This window comes from Pteropus medius, unplaced genomic scaffold, assembly GCF_902729225.1.
Source record: "Pteropus medius unplaced genomic scaffold, Ma_sr-lr_union100, whole genome shotgun sequence".
Classification (NCBI taxonomy): domain Eukaryota; kingdom Metazoa; phylum Chordata; class Mammalia; order Chiroptera; family Pteropodidae; genus Pteropus; species Pteropus medius.
In genome coordinates, this window is record NW_024352789.1 from 1,094,197 (window position 1) to 1,118,839 (window position 24,643).

The window sequence follows — 24,643 nt, forward strand, 5'->3', positions numbered from 1 at the left end:
GCGCGTGCCCCACGGGATGAGACTGCTCATTGATGTTTTCATTTCCTCGTGCGAAATTAAGTTCCTGTGCCACTGTTTTGCCCGCCATTTTTCTTGCCATACAGTCTGTTATTCAGTCAACAGACCACCCCTTGAAGGTCACCATTGCAGGGGCTGTGGGGAGGTACAGCCCACATTCCCACCCCCGGGGGAAGACCTCACAGCTCTAAAGGCAGAAACATAAACGTAAACTCAGAAGCCTGTGACGAATGCTGAAGCATCGTCTTCCCCTCCAGGCTGTCAGCCGAAGATGCTTGTGCCCTGGTACCTAGCACACATCTGGCACGTATTGGGTGCTTAGTGAAGCTGTGCTAAATGATTGGGTGTGGCATTTTCAGAAGAGGTTGAAAGAGCTCTAGCAGGCCAAATCCAGGGTGATGGAGAAGCCTGAACGAGGAATCACACACTACACCCACTGCCCGGCCCAGAGCGGGCAAGGCTCCCTGGGAGGTCACACTGCAAGCAGATTTCACAAGCCTGTTTCACCAGAAGCAGTGGCGGAAGTACATTCTAGGCCAGGGGATGGCACTGTGCACAGGCACGGAGGGAGAAAACAGCCTGCACCAAACGTGAAGTCTGGGGTGGCTGGTGGGGTGAGTGGGGTAAGAGGACAGTGGAGGAAGGACGTCAGCTGGCGACAGTGCTGAAGAGGGCCTGCCTTGTAAGTCTCAACAGCAGTAGGCTGAAATTGAAATTAACCAAGAAAGAAATTTCTCACAGGTGACGGGGAGGGGGCCGCGAGCACTAGTGAAACGCTCTAGGGGCTTTTCCTAGACCCCTCGAATGAAGCAGTGCAGGCACATAAGCCTGGTCAGGCAATCAATTGAAAAGCTTTCCCTGGAGACGACAGAAGTGACGTTTTGGAGAGTTGCGGTGTAACCTGAGCGAGTGCGAAGTAGCGACGAACGGAGTGAGTTTTCCGCAGCCAGACCTGCAAAGCCGGGCCGCACCTCGTGTTGGGGCTCATGCCTGCCTGGTGGAGTTGTGAAGATAGGGGGTGTCCCGGTGAAGGGCCTCGCCCTTGCTCCGGTGGATGGGACGGTTGTGCGGCGTCGTCCCTAAATTGTTCACCGCCGTTACTGTCTCGCGTTTTACTGGCTATCGCCTGTTCGAGTCGGTTTTTAATATCCCAGGAGTATGAGTCAGTAGTGCACAGTGGGGACGTGAGTCATTTGGAGAGATCTGGCCCCCTCCCCCACCCCACCCGCTTTGCACGTTAGAGACACACGGTCACGTTGCTGCCGCACCTAGGCGACAGAGAACAGCGCCCCGGCCCTGCTCCAGGGCTGGGCTTCTCGGGCGTCCTCGTCTCGCGTCACTTCACCCCCTGTTCCCCTGGGGGGCCGGGGAAGGCGACGGGGCGCTCCGTCCCCATGGGTTCTCCGAGGAACGCGCGCCTTCAGGGGCCGCGGAGGGGGCGGGGACAGGCGGATCCGGACGCACCTGGCACCGGCCCCGCCCCGCCTCCCAGCCTCCGGGGCGGTCCTTCCCGAGAAACGAAAGAGAAAACCCCGCGCCGCGGCCCCGCCCACCGGCCCGCCGTTTCCTGCGGCGGTGTCCTGCAGTCCCCGCGGAGGCCACGGCTGAGCGGAAGGCCAGGCCCGGAGCCACGGCCCGCGCGGGGCGGGTGGCGCCTGGGGACGGTCGCCGCGCTGCCGGGACATGCCTCGCGGGCGCCATGGAGCCGAGACAGGTAAGCGGCAGCCGGGCCCAGAGCTCCGCCCCGCCGCCCCACTCGCGCCTGCGTTCGGTGTGACAGCGACAGGTGTGCGACAAGCCTGCGCCGCGAGTGCACAGCACGGGGCGATGCGATGGGGGGAGAGCCCGAGCCCCGGGCAAGGCGGGGCGCCCTCCCTTTCTGGGGGACCAGCGGCGCCCCGCCCCGGCCCCGCTTGGACGTCACTTAACCCTCTCCCGTCGGCGCTTTTCCACTTCCTGGAGACTTCGCGGAAAGCAGACCCCTTCTTGACCCGAGGGAACACTTTCTGGCAGCTCCTCGTTATTGCCAAAAACTGGGAAAACCCGAATGTTCTTTAGCAGGCGGCGACATAAGCAAAAGGGGTTTCGTCCAGACACTGAACTGTCGCTTGGCGGAAAGCGGAAGGGCCGGCTGTGCGCGCAGCCCGCAGCAGAAGTGCCTCTGAGTCTGTCCCCGTGCCATTCTGGGACAAAGAGCACACCTGTGGCCGCCGGCCGGCCGGGGCGGAGGCCTGGACTGCAAAGAGCCGAGAAACGTTCTGGGGAGCGCAAGGCTCTGCATCTCGGTCATGGGGGTGGGAGACAGCCAGCGAGCCTTGACTCCGTGTCGGAGCTCACAGTTATAGATGAAAAAGAATAAGCTTTACCGTACGTACACTTGCGTCCATTTTTTAAGAGACATATATCCATACACATGCACATGTACATTTTTATAGGGGTGTGTCTCCTTTAAAAGGATGAGGGACACCCGACTTGAAGGAAAAGCATTTTCACGCCTCCAAGCATATTTCCCATTAGAGCCCACGTGGCCACGGTGGGCTCATGTCTTGACCCTAAATGCATGAACTACAGATGGAAGCGAAGCTTCGCGGGGCAGTGGGTGTCCACTGGCTTGGTATGCAGGAGGCGATGTGGAGTGTTTGGGGGTGACGGCCGGGCCTGGGCCCCCACTTTCCTGCACTCAGCCGCATCCGCTGGCGCTCCGGGGGCTGTTCTCAGGTGGTGGTTTCCCTCTGCTTTTAGGGCAGCCCAGGGGGCGTGTAAAGAAGTAATTAATACTCTCCCTCGAATCTGGCCCTGAGATTGCTATCAGACGAGCGTGTGCTCCGCGCTCGCCGCACACACAGCCCGCACGGGTTCGTGGCTGTCCCCTGCTTCAGCGCACGGACGTGTTCCTCTGCGGCCTGTTTTTGTGTTGTCGCTGTTGGACGTTATTCCTCGGTGCTCTCCCGGGGCGTTTAACTAGGTCGCAGCACTGTTTTACCCGTGAGTGCTCTCTCGTGGCGTGAATGTGTCACGATTTACTCGACTCTCGTGTAGACGGGAATTCAAATGTTTTGCGGGTGCTGGCCGCCGAGTAGCAGTTGAAATCTAGAAAGCGTTCAGCTGGGAACTGACTTTAGTCACTCTGCAAGAAAGTTTTTTTACCAAGTCACTCAAAGAGCTAGCGGGAAAGCCCCGAGGTCCCCATAACTCAGCCTGGCAAGCTGGCTCTCACTCAGCGCACACACCCCTCAGCCCTGGCAGTGTGGCGGGGGAGGGGCTGTGCGCAGCAGGAAAGCAGGAAAAGAGATGGGGGGCTGTGTGTCTTGGGGTGTCTTGGGGTGCCTTGTCCATGCCGTCCTCACTTCAGCAAAAGCTGGCTCAGGATCGACCCTGCCAGGTGCTGCCTTGGGCGCTGGGGGTGCAGGTAACCGAAGCGTAGTCCTTGTGCCCCGGGGGCTTACTGTGGAGTCGACTGCCACCCCCCATCCATCCTTCCTGGGGAATGTTGGGAGTGGAGACTTGAGTATAATTTCTAGGGCACCTAATACTTGTTCGTCACTTTTCAGATAAACTATAATCTGTGCGTGCTGCTAAAAAAAATCAGTAGCTGCAATCGGGTGAAGTTAGGGGCGTAGGAGGCGCCGAGTAGGGGGCGTCCGGAGTGGGATAGAGAGGAGCCCAGTGCACCTGCGCCGGGGAGATGCGAGTCGGGAGAAATCCCCCAGAGAAGGCGGCATTTAAGGAGATCTGTCGGGAAAAAGTCAGACCTGCAGCAGGTGACAGCAGAGGCAGACGCAGGCCCATTGGATTGGAATGTAGAGAGATGGAAAGGCCAGAGGCTCTGGCAGCGGTGGCCCAGTCGAGAGGCGATGGGGGGCTGGAACTGCAGAGGGCACGGTCGGAGGGAAGAGGAGCGGGCAGCCAAGGTCAGAGGTGAGAGACCGGGCGGAAGGCCGGCCAGCACGGAAGTTCAGGTTCGAGCCTTAACGGCTCAGAGGAGGCCGGCGCCGGCAGCAGTGATAAGAGCAGCAGCAGAAGCCACGGGGCTGAGGGCGGCGATTAGTTTGGTTGGAATGCGTGGCCTCTGAGCTGATGGCCGGGTGGGTATCTCAGTGGACAGACCGTCTTGGCCGTCGGAAGGTGAAGTCTTAAACGCTTCCGCACAAGGTGGCGGCTGGAGATAGTAGATTCGAGCGCGGCCTCTTAAGAGGGTGCGCTTAGGTTCTGGGGGTGGATGAAGGCCACCTGGGGGAGGGAGAGGCCCTCACACCGACCTGGGGGGCCGAAAGGGACGGGGGCAGACGAGGGGAAGCGAGGTGAGCGGGGGCCTTTGGAGCTGTGTCCCCGCACCGTAGGAGGGGAGTTTTTAAAGGGTAGTTTGCCCCGCACAGAACCAGTGCGTGAGCTGAACCGCCCACGTCCCAGAGGAAGAGCTTATGAGGCCCCTCAGCCGGAGGCAGCGTCCTTCCCCGACACCACGCGGGAGCCCTGGAATAGGAAAGGGGACAATGGGCCTGGGTGCAGGTGACCAGCCGTGACACCCAGGCTGGATGAGGAGGTTGTGGGGCCAGAACGGGGACAGGCGGGACGAGCTGGCCACAGCCACAGCGGGGTCCCGTGGGTCAAGAAGCTGTAGATGACACAAACTGGGGAAGTCGCCTCAGCAGAGAGCCGGAGTCAGCAAAGCGCTGCCCTCTGCCTACCTGTGAGTGCCGGGTGACGGGTGGTGGCCTCTGCGCTACGATGGAAGACCCGTCCGGCCCTTTCCATGAAAAGTTGCCCGCTGGAAAGGATTTCAGGGCTTGAGGTTTGGTGGTGGCCCCGGCCGGAGGAGCCGCTGGTCATCGGGGACTCGGCAGCCAGGGCACCATGAGCAGGGGGCAGGAGCGCTCGGCGCCTGGTCGCGACAGGGGCCGTGGAGGGGAGAAGGCTGGCGTTCCTGCAGGAGGGCACAGCTGCCTGCAGGCCCCGCCCTTCAGAAGGTCAGACGGGTCAGGCACGAGGAAATGGCGTTCCCGGCTGAGGCCCTCACCACGCAGGCCCTTCGGCCCCAGGAAGGCAGCAAAACGTTTTCCGACAGCCCCATCCCAGGGGTACCCCAGCCCACCCCGCCACCCAGGGAGAGTGCCCCTCCCCGGGTGGGGGCTCCCCGTGTCACAGCCTCGGAGGGCTGGGCTTCCACTTACGTCCTTCCGTTCTGATCGTCCGGAGGATGACGTTGGAGGTGGGGTGGGCGGCTGTGCTGCGCTCTGTTCTCTGGTTCCCTGTTGCCTCTGACCTCTTAGGTTATTGTTCTGTTTTTGTTTCTTTTTAAAACAAAACAACATTTATTTGTTTTTCTGAGTTGTTTCCGTGAGTACAAAGATTCGTTCTCAGCTCCCTAAAAATCTGCCGAAGGGAAAAGAACGAGTTAGGTGGCTGGCGAGGCCACACCGGAGTGTCAGAACCCCGTGGGCTCCCGGGAGCTCAGTGTTCTGCCTACTGCAACTCTCCGCACTTCGGCGGGTCCCCAGGCGGTGCTGACGAGGTGGGCAGGCCACCCTCGCCGAGTCACCAGCCCCGGTCTCACCCACCGCCCTGCCGTCAGGAGGCGGGGGCGACCCCTCCCACAGGGCCCTGCCTGTCACCGCAGCCCTGATCACTTTCTTTCCATCTTCCATTCTGCAGGGGTGTTTCCTCAGCAGATACCCCGGTCCGTTCCCAGGCTACGAGCTCGGACACCAGCAGAAAGGGCTGGGTGCTTATCCTAATAGTTTCCAGCTCCAGCAAATAGAATTTCTCAAGGGGCAGCTCCCAGAAGCGCCTCTAATTGGAAAACAGACACCATCACTGCCACCGTACTTCCCTGGACTCTGGCCAAGGTTTCCAGGACCACCTGCCAGAGGCAGGCAGCAGGAGAGCTGGGGTGTCCCCAGGCCTGTGCCTCTCAGAAGTCAGGCTTTCCAGAGGGGATTCCGGCCTCTGTGCCCACGTGGCAAGACCCGGCCATGGAGAGGTGTTGATACGCTTTCCGCACGCCTCCAGGAGCTGTACATCAGCCAGGAGCAGGAACAAAGGGTCTTAGAGCTCTTGCAGGAGCTCGGCGCAGGGAAGGCCATCACAGCACATGATCTGGCCAGGAGGCTCCAGGCCTCAAAGAAGGAAGTCAATAGCGTCTTATACTCTCTGGCAAAGAAGGGCAGGCTGCTCCGGGAGGTGGGGACGCCCCCCTTGTGGAGAGCCGCTGTCTCGGCTCAGGCTTGGGACCAGCACGGCCAGGCAGCGACAGCAGACAGCTGGAGCCGGGAAGCCCCAGTCTCAGACCTCAGTTTAGAAACTGAAGACAGAAACCCCACGTCTGGTGTGGAAGGCCCTCCCGAGCCTTTGGATATGGCCGAGATCAAGGAGAGAATCTGCGAGTACCTGTTTCATGCGTTCAGCTCCTCCGCCCTGAATTTGGCTAAAAACATTGGCCTCACGAAGGCCCGGGATGTCAGTGCCGTACTGATCGACTTGGAAAGGCAGGGGGACGTCTACAGGCAAGGGACAACCCCTCCCATATGGTATTTGACTGACAAGAAGCGAGAGAGGATACAGATCAAGAGGAACGTGAACAGTGTTCCCGAAACCACTCAAGCCGCCGTCCCCGAGACCAAAAGAAGCGTGGAGCCCCCGCACTGTAACTCAGCTGTGCCAGAGGCCTCGGACAGCGCGGCGGCCCCCGAAGCGAAGAATGGACAGGGACTGGTCCTCAAGCTGGAAAGCAGGCCGGAGGTCGTGACGCCGGAGCCAGTAACGCCGAAACCCCCCGTTCACGACAACGGCCCCTCCAGAGCAGGCTATGTGGACTTTGAAAACGGCCAGTGGGCCACCGACGACATCCCGGACGACCTGAACAGCATCCGCGCGGCCCCAGGCGAGTTCCGGGCCATCATGGAGATGCCGTCCTTCTACAGCCACGGCTGGCCGCGGTGCTCGCCCTACAGGAAGCTGACGGAGTGCCAGCTGAAGAACCCCGTGAGCGGGCTGCTGGAGTACGCGCAGTTCGCCAGCCAGAGCTGCGAGTTCAACCTGCTGGAGCAGAGCGGGCCGCCCCACGAGCCTCGGTAAGGGCCGGGCCGGGCCGGGCGGTGCGCGTGGCAGCCCCCGTCGCGTCCCCCTCCCCCGCCGCCGGGTGGCCGGCACTCCCTGTTGGCCCCCGTCCAGGTCGTGAGCAGGGAGAGTAGCCCTCGGACCAGCCAGAATCTTGGCTGAGCTGGAGGGGATTAGGGAGGGACCCTGTTGACTAAAGCAAAGCTTCCCGGGGATGATGATTTCGTGCGCCAGTGTCATGCCGGCCTCCTAAAGCCAGAGGTAACGAGGACGGGACTCCCTTCCCACCCCGTTCCATGTGCCATCCCCCTTTCCCGGCACCGAGCCCCCAGAGGCACAGGTACGGGCTGGGGCAGGCGGGCGGCGGGTGGACACAGCAGTGGACCCCCCCGCCCTCCACTCCTGCAGGGAAGGGACAGTGTGCGGCACGCATGCTGCCGGCCTGTCCGGGGTGGCGCTACCACAGACCTCTGCACAGGTGGCAGGGCAGCCCCTCACTGCCACCCCTAAGCCGTGGAGTCAGAAATCACCTCACTCAGCTGGCCAGGCTCCCACAGGCCAGCGGACAGACTGAGGAGGACAGGTGGGCCCAGAAAGAGCTACCAAAGGGCCTGGCAGAGAGCCGAACCCCCAGAAGCTGCCTGGCTGCGCACCCCAGCGAGAGCGCACGCCCGTGGGGCGGAGGAGAGGACCCCTGACCTTGGTTCTAACCTAGGCTGGTTCTAAGGGCGAGGGCTCCCCGCTTGCCCCTTACTCTTCATTGTGACCGTCTTCATGACGCAGAGACACGTTGCAGGAGAGCTGTTAAATGAAGGGGGCATGTCCGGGCCGGGCCCAGAGTGGGGAGACACTGGATGGCTGTCACTGCCCCCTCTTCCCTCCGTCCCGCCCCGCGTGGGGCTTGTGGTTAACCTCTCTTTGGACTCCAGCTGTAAGAAACGTCGATGCCATGTTCGCATGTTTCCGAAGACCCAGGAAATCAGAAATGTGACCTACTTTTCTAAGTGAAATCCCAGATTGAGCAAAGAGCTGGGCGAGTTGGAAAGCTCGCACAGAGGAGGTCTGAGCTCTCGGTCCAGAGGCCCCGAACAAATGCTTTTTGGTTTTCTGCATAACGAGGGGAAATTCCTGTCATCTCAGGCTTCAGACAGACCGAGCTTTAGAACGACTGAAAGCAGACCATAGAGCGGTGTGTCTCCGTGGGCAGGTGGGGGCCAAAACAGGCCGCGGAGGGGCAGGTGCCCAACCCCATAGGCGCCCGGGGCGTGTGAGGCCGCACCGCCGGAGCCTTCGCCCGCCCACCTCAGTTGCTTTAGGAGGAAGGCTTCCCGCTTGCTAACGAGCTGCGAAGGCGTTTTAGCTCGTTTGCGTGCAGACTGTCTCAGTCCACGGCTAGGAGTTAGCGGGTTTCCCCGGCCTAGTTTCATGCCGCCTGTGGCTGGGATGCTCTAGTGAGCTGTGGGGGGAGAGTCACTGGCTGCCTTGTTTCCAAACGTAGGGGACAGGCTGAGCCTCCAAAGGGACAGGGGTCCCTCGGCTACCCTCCGTCTCCTCTACAAGTCACAAGGCCCCTTAGCGTAGCAGCAGCTCCAGGGGAGGCTCTCTGTGGAGAGGGCAGAAGGGAGGCCTAGACTAGTGTTCACACATCTAATCACTTTCCATCAAGATTTAAATTCCAAGTTGTCATCAGTGGCCGAGAGTTTCCCCCAGCTGAAGCTGGGAGCAAGAAAGTGGCCAAGCAGGACGCAGCCATGAAGGCCATGACGATTCTGCTTGAGGAAGCTAGAGCCAAGGACAGTGGGAGACCGGAAGAGTCGCACTACTGTCCCACAGAGAGAGAGTCCGAGAAGGTGGGTGTGCGGCGCGTGGGGTCAGCCCCTCCCCACGTCAGCCAAGGGTCCGAATGCCACCCGGCCCTGGGGGAAGCAGGCTGGGCCTGGCCGCCGGTCCTTGTCCCAGAGTCAGCGGCTTTTCCCCCAGCCCCCCCCCCCCCCGCCTCGGTTCCTTTTCTCCCCTCCTCAGACCAGCTCCTTCTTGCCCCTCCTTCCCCCCACCCCGCCGCCGCCTCCTAGACTTACAGAATTTCGGAGTCACAACAGTCCTTAAAGACCGTCAAGTCCACTTTCCTCTCTCGGCAGATACTTAAAGACACCCAGAACTTTAAGATAGCTGCCCTTCCTGCAAGGCTTAGACAATTCCCTCAGCCCCCTCCCTTGGAGAAGCCAGCCCTGGCACGCGGTTGGCCAGAGACCCCTCCCAGCCCCTTCCTCGCTGCCGTGGCCAGTGTTTTCTTAGCTGTTTGTTTGTGTTTTTTTCCCCCTTGTCTCATTTTCTCCAGACTGCAGAGCCCCAGCCCACCGCCCCTTCAGCAACTCCCTTTTCTGGGAAGAACCCCGTCACTACATTGCTTGAGTGTGTGCACAAGCTGGGGAGCTCCTGTGAATTCCGCCTCATATCCAGAGAAGGCCCTGCCCATGACCCCAAGTACATCCTTGTGTCACGTATCTCTGCTGAGGTTTTCTCGAAAGAGAGAGAGACACACGTCCTCCTTGCCGCCTCAGAGATGGCAGACGGTCTCACAAAGCAGTCACCCCTGTTTTCAGTATGGAAGGCGGGGCCCCGGCGGGCACGGTTGCTGCTTGTGCGGCAGAGAGTCTGGGACTAGGACTCTGAGGGCGAAGCAGGGACCGAGCACTAGGGAGACGCGCGGCTCGGAGGTTGCCAGTGGTGGGACAGGCCCGTGCAGGACTGGGTCATGCCCGAGAAGCCGCCCTGAGGCCCTGCAGACCTGCCCGTCAGAGGAGGGCTCCTGGAGGAGGTGGAGCTAGGCTGACGCTTAAGTGCTGAGTAGGGGTCAGCCCGGCTGGAGAGATGGGGCAGGAGGAGGGGAAAGGCACCAGCTCTTCAAGGCAAAGGTGACTGCATGAGCCAAGGCACAGAGGCGCTGTGTGCCAGGAAGTCCCAAGCCGTGAAAGATGGCGGCCTGACAAAGGCTAGGTGAACCAGCGCTGCCAAAGCCGTTTTAACCCTCCTCTCGTCCCCCCGTCAGGTTCCAGTACTGCGTTGCCATGGGGACCCATACTTTCCCCACCGCAAGTGCCCCCAGCAAGAAGGCGGCGAAGCAGATGGCGGCCGAGGAAGCCATGAAGGCCCTGCACGGGGAGGCGACCGACTTGTCGCCCTCCGAGAACCAGGTGGGCCCTTCCTGCCTGTTCTGCAGCAAGGCGGCTCAGGGTGGTCCATGAGTCCCTCGGCTTCCCTAAGTGTCACGGTCCCTCTGTGTTTGGCTAACTCTCCGCAGCCCGGAAGTGCCAGCTCGGAGCCGTTTGACAGCCTGGAGTCCGCGGTGCCCAGCAAGGTCCGGCGGGTTGGCGAGCTTGTCAGGTACCTGAACGCCAACCCCGTGGGCGGCCTGCTGGAGTACGCCCGCTCCCACGGCTTTGCCGCCGAGTTCAAGCTGGTCGACCAGTCCGGACCGCCACACGAGCCCAAGTGAGTGCTGGGTCCTGACGACAGCCTGTGTCACAGGCGGGGATGGCCCACGGCCGTGGCGGGGAGGGGGGTGTTAGCTGTGAGTGACTGTGTCTCCCAGGCCTCCCACAGGATGCTCGATCGGCCACCTGAGAACACAGTTACGAACCCAGCGAGTGTGGTCCTTTTTTTTTTACTAATTTTAATTTGCAAAGCACTACCTTACATAGAAAACCATCCAGGCTCATCTAAAAAGCATGCAGTGAATTGTCTCATTTCTATCTCAGACTTCTAGTTTCTTGAGTCCTTCTGGAAATTTCCATGCATATATTAGCACGCCTTCCATTCTTTTTGGTCTTAAACAAAAATAAGTGTACATCATATATCCTTTTCTATTTCTTGACCCCTTTACTTACCAGTGTGTCTCAGAGAGCATCACAGAGCAGCTCATGCAGGCCTTCCGTCATTATGTGTCATCGAGTAGATACTTACAGTTTTAAAACTGTTTCTTTTGATCCAGAGATACAAAAGGGCTTCTCCGAAACAATCTCCCATGTGTCTACCAGAAAGAATGCCCGACCCTTAAAGCCCCACTCATACGTAATTTATTTACCAGCTCCCAGGGACACGGGGGGCTGGTTTTGGTCTTAACTATTAAAAGCACTCCCGCAGTAAATATCCTTGTACTACATGTCCTTGCTTAGATGGGCAAACTCGTCTGTAGCATAAATTATCCAGAGTGGAATTTCTGGGCCATGGGTCATGCACGTTAAAGGTTTTTTTTTATAGGTAATAGGCTATCCAAAAATGAAAAGTATTATTCAAAAATAAAAAACGAGAAGCTCATTCTCATCCATTCTCCCTTTGGCCCGGCTCACACATGCGCACACACACCCCAACACACCACCGTGTGGTAACCGTGTTGTTATATATCCATTCGCAGTACCCTCTTGTTACACAGACGTGCCATGTATCTGTTGATCTCCAGCTTGCCCTGTGCATGTAACAGTTTGATCTTGGAGCGTTTCCGTATTGTTTTATATTTTTTGGATATAGCTGTAAAGTACAGTGTTCCCATGTCATGGGTTTACTGTGATTTATCTCACCAGCCCATCGATGAATGCTTGGATCATTTCCAAACTTTAGCTATTATAAAAATGCTGCAGTAAATAACATGTTTACGTGCATTTAAAATTTCAGTAAATGTTGCCAAATTTTCCTCAAGCGAGATTATACCAGTTTATGCTTTCACCAAAAAATACGTAAGAATGTTTTTCCCCTGCACTGTGACCAGCAGGGCATTTTCAGTGGTTTTACCTTTGTGGGGTCGGTGTCTCAGCGCAGAGCGAAGGTTCGTCTACTTCCGGCTGTTCGTCACTCTGATTTACTGTATCATAGAGCAAAGGAGACAAGCCACACGGTCACCTCCAGGGGTCCCAAAGAGGCGTTCTGTAAAATTCAACATCCGTTCAGATTTTAAAAACCAGTCAGTTAATAAGATAGAGACGGTTGGGAGCCGCCTTCGTTCATGTGATGAAAATACACATCCGACGTCAACGCCGGCAGCCAACGTAATGTTGAACGTAGACCCACCTGCTGGAGTCGGGAGGGGGGCGTGGAAGCCGGTATCATGCTATCGAACGCTATTCTGGAATCGTTAGCTATTTCTTTACTATAAAAGGGGTTTTCAGATCTAATAGGAAAATAGACAAAGCACATGAACTGTACAGTCACAGAAAAGAGAAAAACAATTATCAGTAAACAAAAGGTGCTCAGCCTCGCTAGGTAATTTCATCGACACTTCGCCAGTCCCTGGGCAGCAGCGGTGCAGCTGACGATCATTTAGCCCAGAGGCCGGTGCCTCGGACCTGGCAACGCCACCTTCAGGAGCGTGTGCACACTGCACCTGACGGGTACAGGTTTCAGTGCTTTTTTCTGATGGCACGAGACTTGAAATGGTCTCAAGTTCTGTCATTTGAGACTGGTCAAGCACAACGAATACTATACAGCTATGAAAGAGTGAGGCGCATCTGTGTGGCATGATCTCAGGTATGTTCCTGACGCACAAGCAAGGAGAGATGCGCTTGCATGTGCTTAGAACGTTTTCTTGAAAGGTTAAAAGTCCTGGTGACAGCGTTGGCTTCTGGTGGAGGGGCGCTTAGTTTTCATCATATACTTTTAACTGTTTGAATTTTCACTCACACGGTATCCAGTGTTTTCAAATTTTAGAAGTCACTAAGGAGGAAAGCTCATAAAAATGGTATCTTGTCTTTTAAATTTAATAGTAAGTAAGGTTATTCACCTGTTCTTGTTTGTATGTCGTATGTGTCTCCTCTGTGAACCGCTTGTCCTCGGCTTGTTATTCCGCATTGATGTGTGAGACCATGTAGCACAATAAAGGGACCGGTGCACTGAGCCGTGTGCCCCAGTGTTGAGCACTCAGCCGAGGGGCCTCCTGCCCGGCCCTGTGGCAGGGTGCGCCCGGGGCGTTGGACAGCGGCCCGCCCTGGGTTAGACGCCCCAGGAGAGGACAGGCACAGGCTCCTGCCAGCTGCACGTCCCCCGTTTGCATCCTCCATTCACCATGAGTCCCCAAGCGTGTCACCTCCCAAACGTGCCAGATTCGGTCCATTTCCTCTTTCTTGTCTGTAAAATCTTCCGTAAAACCCCTACCAGGGCTTCAGGTCATTGGCTCAGAACCTAAGACGTCCGGAACTAGACTGCAGGTGCAACGAGTTGCTGGCCCTTAATGCACTTGCGCACATGTGATCAGGGCACCGTGGTGACGTGCGGAAGGGAGGCGGGTGCGATCGGCTGTGGGGACACAGCGCACATTGTGCCAGTGTCCCCTGGAGAGCCGAGGACTCCAGCCGTGCGTGGGGATTGCGTAGAGCCTCTGCAGGCCACGTGTCTAGTCAGGACTCAGTAACGTGACTTCCCGCATTCAGTCCGACAGCCACCGTCACGCTACGGCAAGTGACACACTGGTTTCCCCGCTACAGTGGCGATGCGAAGGTTCCTTTTTAACTACGTTACATTTTAAAAGACTCAGTTTAGAGGAAAACGTTACACGAGTAGCAGGCCAAGTGATGCGTGATCTGGCCGCAATCCCATCACGATCCGTGAAGGTCCCAGGCGGGGCGACGTGGCCTCAGAGACGGCTGTGAGGGGGACGGGGCCGTGCGCTGGCCGCACGGGCCGCCTCTCAGGCAGATCTAGCCTTTCTCTGGACAGCCGCCCAGGTCAGGGGCTGGTCTTTACCCCCTGCCTCTCATCCCGAAGGTTCGTTTACCAAGCCAAAGTCGGGGGTCGCTGGTTCCCAGCCGTCTGCGCGCACAGCAAGAAGCAAGGCAAGCAGGAGGCCGCGGACGCCGCGCTGCGCGTCCTGATCGGGGAGAGCGAGAAGGCGGAGCGCATGGGATTCACGGAGGTAACGGGGGCGGCCGGGCTCAGCGGGCGCCTGCTCTGCCGGGCCCCAGGGGCACAGCCGGAGACAGGACGGCTGCTCTTGTGCCCCTCTGGGGGGTACCGCTAACCCCTGTCTGGGTGGAGTTGGCTTTTAAGCTGCCACCCGTGAACCGTCCCCGCCCGCGCTGAGACGTGGTGGCCCTGACGCGGCCCCTGTCCCCATAGCTCCCGCTCACCGGCAGCACCTTCCACGACCAGATAGCCATGCTCAGCCACCGGTGCTTCAACGCCCTCACCAACAGCTTCCAGCCCTCCCTGCTTGGCCGCAAGATCCTGGCCGCCATCATCATGAAGAAAGACTCCGAAGACCTGGGTGTCGTGGTCAGCTTGGGGACAGGTCCGTGCGGTGCGGGAGCTCGTCCTCGTCCTCCGCTGGGGGCGAGGTCCAGGCCAGGAGGCGGGGGTCTCGCTAGGCCTCACGTCCCTGCGGTGACCTCGGCGGGGAGGGAATGCTCGCCCCCCAGGGGAGAGCGGGGCGGGTCTGGGGAGCCGAGGCCGTGTCCGTCTCGGTCCTGGCGAGCACCCCTCGCCCACTGCCCTTTGACACGTCATGCTTGCCGTGGACGCCTCCCCAGGGAACCGCTGCGTGAAGGGGGACTCGCTGAGCCTCAAGGGCGAGACCGTCAACGACTGCCACGCAGAGATCATCTCTCGCAGAGGCTTCATCAGGTGAGCCGGGAGGGGTGTGCGGCGGGAAGGCCTCCTGCTCGAGGTCATGACAAGCGACCGCCACCCCAGGACCCAGCCGTCACCTGAGCCCTCCTCCCGTAGGTTTCTCTACAGCGAGTTGATGAAGTACAACCCCCAGACCGCGAAGGACAGCATCTTCGAGCCTGCCAAGGGCGGGGAAAAGCTGCAGATAAAGAAGACCGTGTCCTTCCATCTCTACATCAGGTCGGTGCGGGCTCCATTGTCGCCAGAGCTGGCCCTGCCAGCCGTGGGGCCAGCGTCCGAACGCTCCCCTGGTCCGCGGGGCCCGCTGCAGCCTGCGCGTGCCGCTGTGCAGTGGCCCGCCCCGGTCACCTCGGCAGGACGGCTCCGAGCCAGGGGACTGGCGAGAGGTGCCCGCTGAGCAAGTCCCGACCGCCTGACCGGTGCCCCTGTCTTGCAGCACGGCCCCGTGTGGGGACGGCGCCCTCTTTGACAAGTCCTGCAGTGACCGTGCGGTGGAGAGCACAGACCCTCGCCACTACCCTGTCTTCGAGAACCCCAAGCAAGGCAAGCTCCGCACCAAGGTAGAGAACGGTGAGTGACACGGCCTGCATCCCCACAGAGGCGCGGCCAGGCCCAGACCCGTCACAGGGACACAGGGTGGCCACTGGGGTTTGGCCATCAGTTGCTGGGTTAACAGAGTCTTGTTCACAGGGAGAGAGGACCGGGTAGGGGCGAGGTCTGTAGGAAGGTCAGCGTTCCATTTTGCATTTGGTAGTTGGGCTCCCCACATCCAGTGTGATGTGGGGGTACCGCCTAGAGCTCAGGAGGGAGCCCGGCTGGAATACCATTTGCGGGTCATGCGCCTGTCACGGACCTCCACAGCCGTGGGGGTCGTAGGGTCATCTCTGGGGGACGGGGAGAGAGTGAAAGGAAGTGACCCAGATCCAAGCCTGAGGAGGCCACAGGAGGCGCCACGTGCCCGGCCCCCCTCCCAGCCGGTTGGCTGCCGCGCTCCGCCTTGTCGGCCGGCTCCTCCTCCACTGCCCTCCCATACCTCGCTGTTCCCTCACGACCCCGCCTGTCCCCCTCAGGCCATCATACAGTCACCAGAGTGACCCTCAGACATGAACAGGTCATGTCACCTCCCCGCCCATAGCCCTCAAGTGTGAACACAGTGGCCCTGGGCCCAGCCACCCACTCCTGGGTCTCCAAGAGAAGTGAGGTGTGTGTCCAGAGAAACGTCCATGGCAGTGCCACTCACGGTGGCGAAAAGCAGAGTGACGTGACGGGAGGGTGGACACCACGAGATAATCCACACGATGGGGCGGACTTGGCCGTGAAGAGGAGTGGGGTGTGTGCCGGACGTGGGTGCTGGGCACACAGGTCACGTGCGCCGTGACTGCACTAGTGTGACGCGCCCAGAAGAAGCAAGTCCACGGCGACAGGAAGCAGACGAGCGGTTGCGAGGGGCGGGGCCGTGGGGCGCGACTGCTCGGGGCAGGAGGTTTCTTCCGGGGGTGTCGAAATGTCCTCTGTGAATGGACTAAGAGTCACTGAAACGCATGCTTTAAACGGGCGAATTCTCTCCGTGAAGCTGTCATTTGGGAGAAATGAGCCACCACAGGAGCAGACCGGGTGTCCCCGGGTCCGAAACACTCACCCAGCGGCTGCTCCTCCCTCGGGTCCCGGCTGCCCTGACACCGCTGTCCCAGAGGTGTCCCTGCGCCCTCCGGTCACGCCCCTCACAGCCCAGCACCGCCCCCTGCCAGAACCCCCACGCCTGTGTGGGCTCGCTGCTTCCTGTCCGTTCCGTTCCCTTTCTGCCCCGCGCCCCACATTTTCTAGCACAAGGATCTCGCTCGGTTTTGCGCACCACAGTCGCCCAGCACTCGGTGGCTGCTGTGAAACGGGTGGGGAGCGCGGGGGCGAGTGGCCGTGGCCCGCGAGTCAGGTGTGAGCCATGCCAGGGGGCGCCGGGGTCTGACTGCGTCTCTCACAGGGGAGGGCACGATCCCGGTGGAGTCCAGCGACATCGTGCCCACGTGGGACGGCATCCGCCTCGGGGAGCGACTCCGTACCATGTCCTGTAGTGACAAAATCCTACGCTGGAACGTGCTCGGCCTGCAAGGGGCGCTGCTGACCCACTTCCTGCAGCCCGTGTACCTCAAATCTGTCACGCTTGGTAAGGGACCTGCCCTGGGAGCCGGAACCAGCCCGTCGTCTTAGCGTCCACATCTCAGCAAAGCGTGTGCTTCAGTGCCAGGCGTTAGCGTGATGTCCCTGCTCTCAGTGTGTCCGGCTCAGTGGTCGGCGACTGCCGCCGAGTGTCCTGTGTGCCGTGGCGGGAGGAGTGGCTTAGGCAGCAGGCCCAGGTAGGGACGTGCCAGGCGGGTCTCTTCAAGACGAGTTAAAGCACCGCGGCAGCTCGAAACCACAGCGTCTCGTGTCCTTGACCCCACGGCCTCACCTGGCACCCACACCCCGTGCTCGAGTGCTCGATGACCCCGTGTGTGTCCCAGGCAGCCACACTCAGGAGGTGCCTCCTTCCTAATGAGGGAGCCGTGTCTGTGTCTTGACGACTGTTTTGCGCCCTCAGACCCCCACACACACCCATACCCACCCTCGGCCTCCGACAGCACTGGGTGCAAACGCGTGTCTTTCTGTTTCCTGCCTAGGTTACCTTTTCAGCCAAGGGCACCTGACCCGTGCCATTTGCTGTCGTGTGACAAGAGATGGGAGTGCATTTGAGGATGGACTACAGCCTCCCTTTACCGTCAACCACCCCAAGGTGCTGCCACCCTCCCCAGCCCTCCCTCGACAGTCTGCTCCCTGTCACGCGGCCTCGTGTGCAGAGCAAAGCGCGCAGCGCGGGCAGGGGCCTTCGCTGGCGTCCCAGGGACTCGCCCCTCCCTCCCTCCCTCTAGTCTGCGGTTGGTCTGCACCGAGGTGGGCTTAGTGTGTCTGGGGCCTCGGCCAGGCAGTCCACGCTGGGGGAGGTCGGGGCCTGCACGCGCTTCCCGCGGCCTCCGCTGAGCTCCCCGTCTTTCCCCCGGTGCCCTAGGTTGGCCGAGTCAGCGTGTACGACTCCAAACGGCAGTCCGGGAAGACGAAGGAGACCAGCGTCAACTGGTGTTTGGCCGACGGCTGTGACCTGGAGATCCTGGACGGGACCCGGGGCACAGTGGATGGGTAAGGAGCGGGGCGTAGCGAGAGATTCCCCAGGGCTCCCCGTCCGCCCGCGCCCGGCACCCCACCTGCTCTTGTCCCAGGTGGGCAGCGGGTGCCTTTGTCCTGCAGGCCACGGAGCGAACTGTCCCGCGTCTCCAAGAAGAACATCTTCCTCCTGTTTAAGAAGCTCTGCTCCTTCCGGGGCCGCAGGGACCTGCTCAAGCTTTCCTACGGCGAGGCCAAGAAGGCCGCCCGTGACTACGAGGCAGCCAAGAACTACTTCAAGAAGGGCCTGAAGGACATGGGCTATGGGAACTGGATCAGCAAGCCCCAGGAGGAGAAGAACTTCTACCTCTGCCCAGTATAGTGCGCGCCGGCCACGGGGGGCTGGGGTGCGCACGCCGGGGCCCAGCTCCCGCGCCACGTCGGCCACGGGGCCTTTTTCTTCCTTTCCTGCTCGTTCTTCTTTTTCATGGAGCCACGGTTGGTGACACCAAGACCTTAGGGTTGCCGTCCGCCCTCGTTCGTCGGGAATGGCCGGCCGGGCCCCGCCAGGCCCGCTGCTTTCCCCAGCACAGGGAGAGAGCCACAGGAAGACGGGCGGGTTCGCTCCTTCCCACTCAGAGCGGAAGCCGTCACTGGCCCCTGCAGCCCATTTCCTGCCCGCTCCGTGGTGGTCGTTCCGTGTCCTCTCCCAGTTTGCTGCCCTGACCTCTGTGGTGGTCGTTCCAGCCCACGCTGTGAATCGTGTCGGGACCGGTGGCTTCCTTCGTAGGTCTGCGGGCCCCTCTGCCCCCCCTTTTGAGATCCCTTCCTTGGGGTCAGGTTTCTCCTTTTCCTCCAAGAGGGCAAAGAGACGAACTCGAAGAATTTGGTGGAACATTCACGGGGCAGGAGTTCAAAACCGCGGTCAGCTGTTACCGATGCCAGTGTGGTCGGAATCGGCAGACGACACCTGGTCACCTTCAGATGTTGCACTTTAGCCAGCTGGGGGGAGCGAGAGGCCGGGGAAGCGGCCGCTCAGAAGTGCATCCCTCGGCAGGGGCCGAGGTGTTCCCTGCAGGGGTGACCCAGACCACTCCCTGGGGGTGCAGACATGCCTTGCCGTAGCTCTAGGCTCCCGGCTCCCCTCCTCAAGCATTCCTAGGAACTCGTCCTGCAGGGGGCTCAGGGCTGAACCCCAGCCATCTGGCAGGAGGAGCCCTGGACGCGTGCTGGACGGCCAGCCGTCTCTGCTTAGATAATCAGGATTTGGCAAGAATGAGGGTGGAAAATGACGTTGGGCAGGTCGCCATCCCACCTCACTTCAGCCACAGCAAGGGGAGTGGACGAGCTCGCGGGTAAAGCAGTGTTTGAAAGAATGCCATAAACGGCGATTCCTAACTACCGCAGGTGGCCTGTGATCGCACAGATCTAAGATCCAGACAATTTTCCATTTAAGTGCTTTAGTTTTGCCAGGTGGCTTCAGAAGGTCGTTCATGGGCAGGTCACAGACCTGAGGTCTCCCCACCTGTTAGGGAATCTTTTTAGGGTTGACAGATGGCAGCCATTGTAGGTGAGAGGCCAGGTTGTCAGATTCCGTGGCGGGGGGTCCCTGGCTCACACCCCAGGCCCACGTTGACTCCGGGGTCAGGGCGTGGGCCCCTCCGTGCAGTCTGGCCGAGGGCCGGTCAGCTGGACACACTCAAGAGCAGCACAGAGGCCCTGCCTCCCCGAGACCTGAGCCAGCTTCTCTCGTCCAGAGGGTACCTCTCTTCACCCGTGAACTTGGCAGGCGGCGCCCTGCGCGGTTCTTTACCCTCCCCCGCCCGCAGACTCCAGCCTTGTCAGCCACCGCCTGCCCACGTCTCCAGTAGGAGCACCCACGTTCACCCCTGTGTCCTTGTAGCTTCTGTTCCCCAAAGTTGAGAAGCCCCGAGTTTGTTTCATACACTAAGGCGTCTTTGCAGAACCAAAGCATCGTGGGGAGCAGGTAGGGAAACTGCCCGCCCCGGCGGGAGGGGCTGCCTACCCCGGTCCTGCGACTCTGCAGGGGGCATGTTAGCCAGTCCCGCCAGGCAGGCCACTGGTCTCCGTGGTTCTTCAAGCTGGAGGGTGGCCCTCTGGGCCCCTCGGGCATCAGCCCTTTGCCCGGAGCTCGTGGCTCTCGAAGACCAGCGTCCCGCTCACCCCAAGTCTTGTCCAGCAGCCTTGTGGAGTAGAGCGAGGCATCCCTGGAGTAAAGTGGAGTCCCCTGGAAACAAGCCCGTATTGGGCCCTGCACGGCCACACCCCACACCCGAGGCACACAGGACAGGAGGCTGCCCCAGCCTGGTGTCCCCTTCACTTTCTTGTCCAGTCTCTGTTTTTAATAAGCAGGACCCCCTTCTCCCTGCCCCTCATCTTTTTTTTTAAATGATCTTTGTAGTTGATTTGTCTGAACTGTGGCAATTGTGCATTTTTGAATAATCACTTGTAAAAATCATCACTGCTTGAAGCTATTTCTTTGACTCATGTGGAAGAGACTATTGGTTTTGGGGGTCTTGGCAGTGACTCCAAGAGCAGAATGAGGAAGAGCCCAAGCGTGGACTTGGCCTTGACGGCTGCCGTCTGCTTTTTGATTCTGCTTTTCTGTGTCCCCTGATAACTAATAATATACATTCCTCTAAATAAAAAGTTCACAGAATCGGTAGAAATCTGCAGGCTTGGTTCTTGGGGGAGGTGAGCGTGGGGCAGAGAGATTTCTGGTGACAGTACAGGCCGCATCTAACAGCTTCAGGAGAGGGAGGTGAGCTTGTGTCTGGGTGGGGTGCGGCATCCCAGGTACCCTCACCCCTGCCAGAGCCCACCCTCAAACAGCTTGTTCTCAGAGACCCGACAGGCAAGATTTCAAGGTCCAGCGCAGGAAAACGCCCCTTGGGATGATGTCACTACATATGTAGCAGGTGCCTCACCTCGAGGCGTGTTCTACAGCGCCCTCCCCCCCCCAACCCTAGAGCGTGCATGTTTGCAGCAGAGCTGCAGCCCCCACCAGGACTGGCCGCCTGCAGTCCTAGGAGACAGGCCATTTGCCTTTGACTTTGTAGGTGGCTTCCAGAATATTTCTCCATCTGAGATTTCAAGAGAATGCACTTTATACATTGTAATTCAGTCCAGAATGTCTACGGGACTCATTCTCAACTTTTTAAAAATGATAGACCAGAGGACACGGCGGCAAGGCGGAGTCGCACGAAGCCACCTTCCTCACCCCAGGACAGCCAGCGACGTGACGTGTCGGGGGCACGTTCAGTGAGGCCCAGCACCCCGGGTGCTGTTTGCAGTCTGTTGAAGCAGTGCTGGGTGAGCTGCACGGGGTTTAAAACCAGGGCAGGGCGCTGTGTGTGCCCGCCATGATGTACCCGGAACCTCGGGACCTGTCCTGTTCTCAGGCAGCTGCTGACCCCCCTCCCCTGCCTGAGGGAATCGTGGTGTCCAGGTCTTTTAGGAAGTGGACCTTTTCCTTTGGCGGTGTCTGCAGAGGGAACAAGGCGCACCACCCCCCAACCCCCGCCCCCACCTCCAGGTCAGACTCAGGACTCCCTGCGGGACCACGGGACACACTTCGGCTTATCCGGGACACTTCCGCTTATCCGTCGCCGCCCGCCCTGCATTTTGTCAGGGAAGCCCACGACCACGTGCCGTTGCCAGGTCTGGCCAGTGTCTTGGGACCAGGTCTGTCCTCCACGCAGACGGCGGCCTTGACTTCCTGGAGTGCAGGGCTGAGAGGGGCCCGGCCATCCCTGCCTCCAAGAGATGTCCTCGGCTCTGCCCCATCCTCCAGACCCCTTCCTGACAGAGGGTCTTCCCAGGGAGCCATCTCTGGGCTCTCCCTACTACAGCCCTTGGGCCATTTCCATCCAGTGAATGGACTTGTAAAGCAAAACATCGCAGTGATGAGCTGTTCCCGCTGACCTTTTTTTTAGATGCTTACGATGTTTTAACCTCTCACGACTCCAGCTTTCCCAGCATTCTTCGACCCATCTGCCAACCCTGACCCCCAATGTAACAGACAAGACATCGTTAGAAACAGCTTTTCTTTAAGAGAACCGACTTCCCGATGAGTCTGGCCTGGAGGGCGAGGCCAGTGGGAGTGTTCCAGGGGCACAGACAAAGGAGGCCAAGGCCAGCATGGGGGCTGGGAGGCTGGGGGGGGGATGGGGTGTCCTGCTGTTCTAGACCTACTGTCCCTTAGGAACCCTGTGACCATCACTGACCTCTCAGACCTGCTAGATGCATATCAGAAGCTGGGTGCTTGTCCTCTAGCCTGGTAGGTGAGTGGGAGGCTGGCTGGCACTAATTGGGCTGAGGGATGCTGTGACACCGGCCCATCTCTGCCTAGGAGCAGAGGGTGACAGCTGGAACTCAGTCCCCTGTGGCTTGGGGAATGAATTCAGAGAAGACCCTGAATGCCCCTCGCTTTCCTCCATGGCCGTAGGCCACGGCGACACAGTGGACTCAGATCAGGCTTAGGTGTCGGGCCCAGCGCTGCTCACCAGCTGTCACTTGGCCTCTCTGAGCTGGTTGTCTTCTGTCACCAGGGCCCCTCCCCTGCAGGGCTGTGGCAAGGAAGAGACGGTGCATCGAAGCCCGGGGCACAGAGCTAACACTGGAATGAGGAGTCGAGCTCCCACAGCCTCCAGAGCATCCCCCCTTTCCCGGGGGGGCGCCGACTTGCCCACCCCCGCCCCCCAGCAGACGGACCTCCTCTGCGGAAATGCCAGCTGGGGCTGCCCGCATCATGTTCGCTTTTAAATTGTCAATGACTTGGTACCAGGTGCTCCAGTATCAGCTACCTCACTGCCAGGAAACTGCCCTCCTCCTGCTGCAAGGCCAAGTGTGAAAAGCGGGGAGCATGCCGGCCCCCCTTTCTCAGACAAAAATGACCATCGGGGTGCCTGCGGTCCTGCCGCTCCTGATGGAGACCATCCCAGCTCCTTTGCTCACCGCCTCCCTCCAAGCCCACCTTGCGCGGGTTCAACCCAGTGTCCCTACCTCCTTCGGATCTGGGGCCCTCGGTCCCTGCCCAGTGCTGAGCTGGGTACCCGACTCTCCAGAAAGCATCCCCACGGAAGAAGGGGCTGCCCTGACCACAGCGAGGGACGGGGACGGGACCCAAGCGGAAGAAACCCCGGTTCTCCAGAGCTTCGCAGGGCCCTGGAGGGTCCAAACCCTGTGCTGACGCGCGGTAAGGCCAGGCCCGTGCAGCGGATCCCTCCTGCCTCCCCTCCCTTCAGGGACCCTGCCCAGGGACCTACCCCTTCATATACGGGAAGGCTCCCTCTCTTCCTGCTGCAGCCCTGGGCCCAGCCTGTCACACCCATTTCGCAGAAGAGGAGGAATGGGTTCAGAGGTAGGCGCCTATAGAGGCCGGGCAGCAAACACCCTCCACCCCTGCTGGCTCCGTGTGGATGGGTGGTGCGTGGAGAGGATTTGGACCAGCTGCTTCTGAGCCTCTCTAGCCCCACCTGCTGGCCTCCTCGGACAACAGCCACCTGGGGGAGGCACAGAAAGCATGCACAAAGGCTGGGGATGTGGGAGGAGCTGGGAGAGCTGGGAGGGGCCCTCAGGTGGGCACCCCCCCCCACCGGAGGGAGACGTCCTTTCCAGGGACTGTTTCATGGTTGGGGTGCCTCGGAGCTACGAGTTCGAGGTGGGTGCAGACCTCGTACAACTCTGCCTGCTCTTCTGGAACAGAAGGGCCTGTGTGGAGCTGAGACACGCCCCCCCTCCCTCGGAAGGGACGCCCGAAAGACTGGTCTGGCAGGTGGCTAACTGCACGGGGGACATCTCCCCCAGCTGCTGGGTCGTGTCCCACTGACGTCTTCCCCATCAGGACAGGAAGAGGTCAGCCTAGGGGCACTGGTGCAGACCGGCAGGGGGCAGGAGCCCACCCAGAAGAGGCCCGGCCAGGCCAGAGCTCAGCCCAGGAACGGTGAACTGCTGATGGTACCCGGAGAGAGACCGCAGCTCTCAGCCCCCCAGGCCCAGGCCCCGCTCTGGAGGAACTGGTTAGCTCTAGGAAGAGACAGGGTGAGGGGGTCCCCTCGACTCCTACCAGCTCTGCCTGACCCCCCCCCCTGCCCAACAGCACACGTTCCTAGAGCATCTGCTCTGTGCCAGGGAGGGTGCTGGGCTTTTCCACGAACGTCACCTCATCGTCATGGCAGCCCCACACAGGGGGCATCACGGTCCCCATGGTACGGGCGAGGAAGCTGAGACCTGGCAAGACGGAGACTCGCTCAAGACGTCTGAGTGAGTGAGTGTGGCAGAGCTGGGACTAGAACCCAGACTGTGACCCCTGCCCAGTGCCTCCAGCACCCCACTGCCCCCAAACCTCCGCTGTGCCTGGAGCAATGGGAGTCCAGCGGGGCTCCACAGAACAGCATGGCTGTCCGGCAGGCACCTCAGTGCACTTGGCAGACTGAGCCCTCTGGGACCAGCCCACCTGCTGGCCCGGCACTGAGCACAGGCTGGGACCACACGTCAGAGCAGTCCCACGATGGGGCAGGGACAGAAGACGCCACGAGAGGCGCGTTTCCTGGGCTAACAGGCCAGGTGGCCTCCCGCTGCCCCTGGGGGCAGTGTCAGAACAGCCTCCGGGGACTCACAGGGTGGGATGTTTTCGGGAGAGCAGCAGCAGCTGACCTGTCCTGCTTCGACCCCGCTCAGGTTTGGGGGTGGGGGCAGGGCTGATGTGGCCGCTCCCCACCCCCACCCCCACCCCCGGGCTCAGCGCCACTGGCTGTCTCCTGGCAGCCAGCTCTGCTGCTGGCAAAAAGGCTGGTCTGCC

The 24,643-nt window shown here is 60.1% G+C and overlaps 1 protein-coding gene across 3 annotated transcripts; it reads left to right on the top strand.

Annotated features, from left to right (window-relative positions):
* Nucleotides 1-1,574: 1,574 nt before the first annotated feature.
* ADAR (adenosine deaminase RNA specific) lies at nt 1,575-20,510 on the top strand. 3 transcript variants are annotated; one of them, XM_039849844.1, is made up of 15 exons: nt 1,575-1,732; nt 5,671-7,088; nt 8,741-8,924; nt 9,413-9,558; nt 10,124-10,268; nt 10,376-10,566; nt 13,828-13,975; nt 14,179-14,350; nt 14,589-14,682; nt 14,785-14,907; nt 15,125-15,258; nt 16,667-16,849; nt 17,343-17,455; nt 17,729-17,856; nt 17,965-20,510. In XM_039849844.1, exons 1-15 carry the CDS (start codon nt 1,718-1,720, stop codon nt 18,200-18,202), a joined length of 3,432 nt encoding a protein of 1,143 aa, XP_039705778.1. In that variant the 5' UTR covers nt 1,575-1,717; the 3' UTR covers nt 18,203-20,510. The 3 variants fall into 3 exon arrangements, with proteins under 3 accessions (XP_039705778.1, XP_039705779.1, XP_039705780.1); XM_039849845.1 differs by having other exon boundaries at nt 9,413-9,486; XM_039849846.1 differs by lacking the exons at nt 8,741-8,924; nt 9,413-9,558.
* The last annotated feature ends 4,133 nt before the right edge of the window (nt 20,511-24,643 follow it).

Coding starts and splice junctions, on each gene's coding strand:
- ADAR (XM_039849844.1), top strand. Junction 10,567..13,827: donor GGACCGCCACACGAGCCCAA/GTGAGTGCTGGG, acceptor CTCATCCCGAAG/GTTCGTTTACCAAGCCAAAG. Junction 14,351..14,588: donor CGTGGTCAGCTTGGGGACAG/GTCCGTGCGGTG, acceptor ACGCCTCCCCAG/GGAACCGCTGCGTGAAGGGG.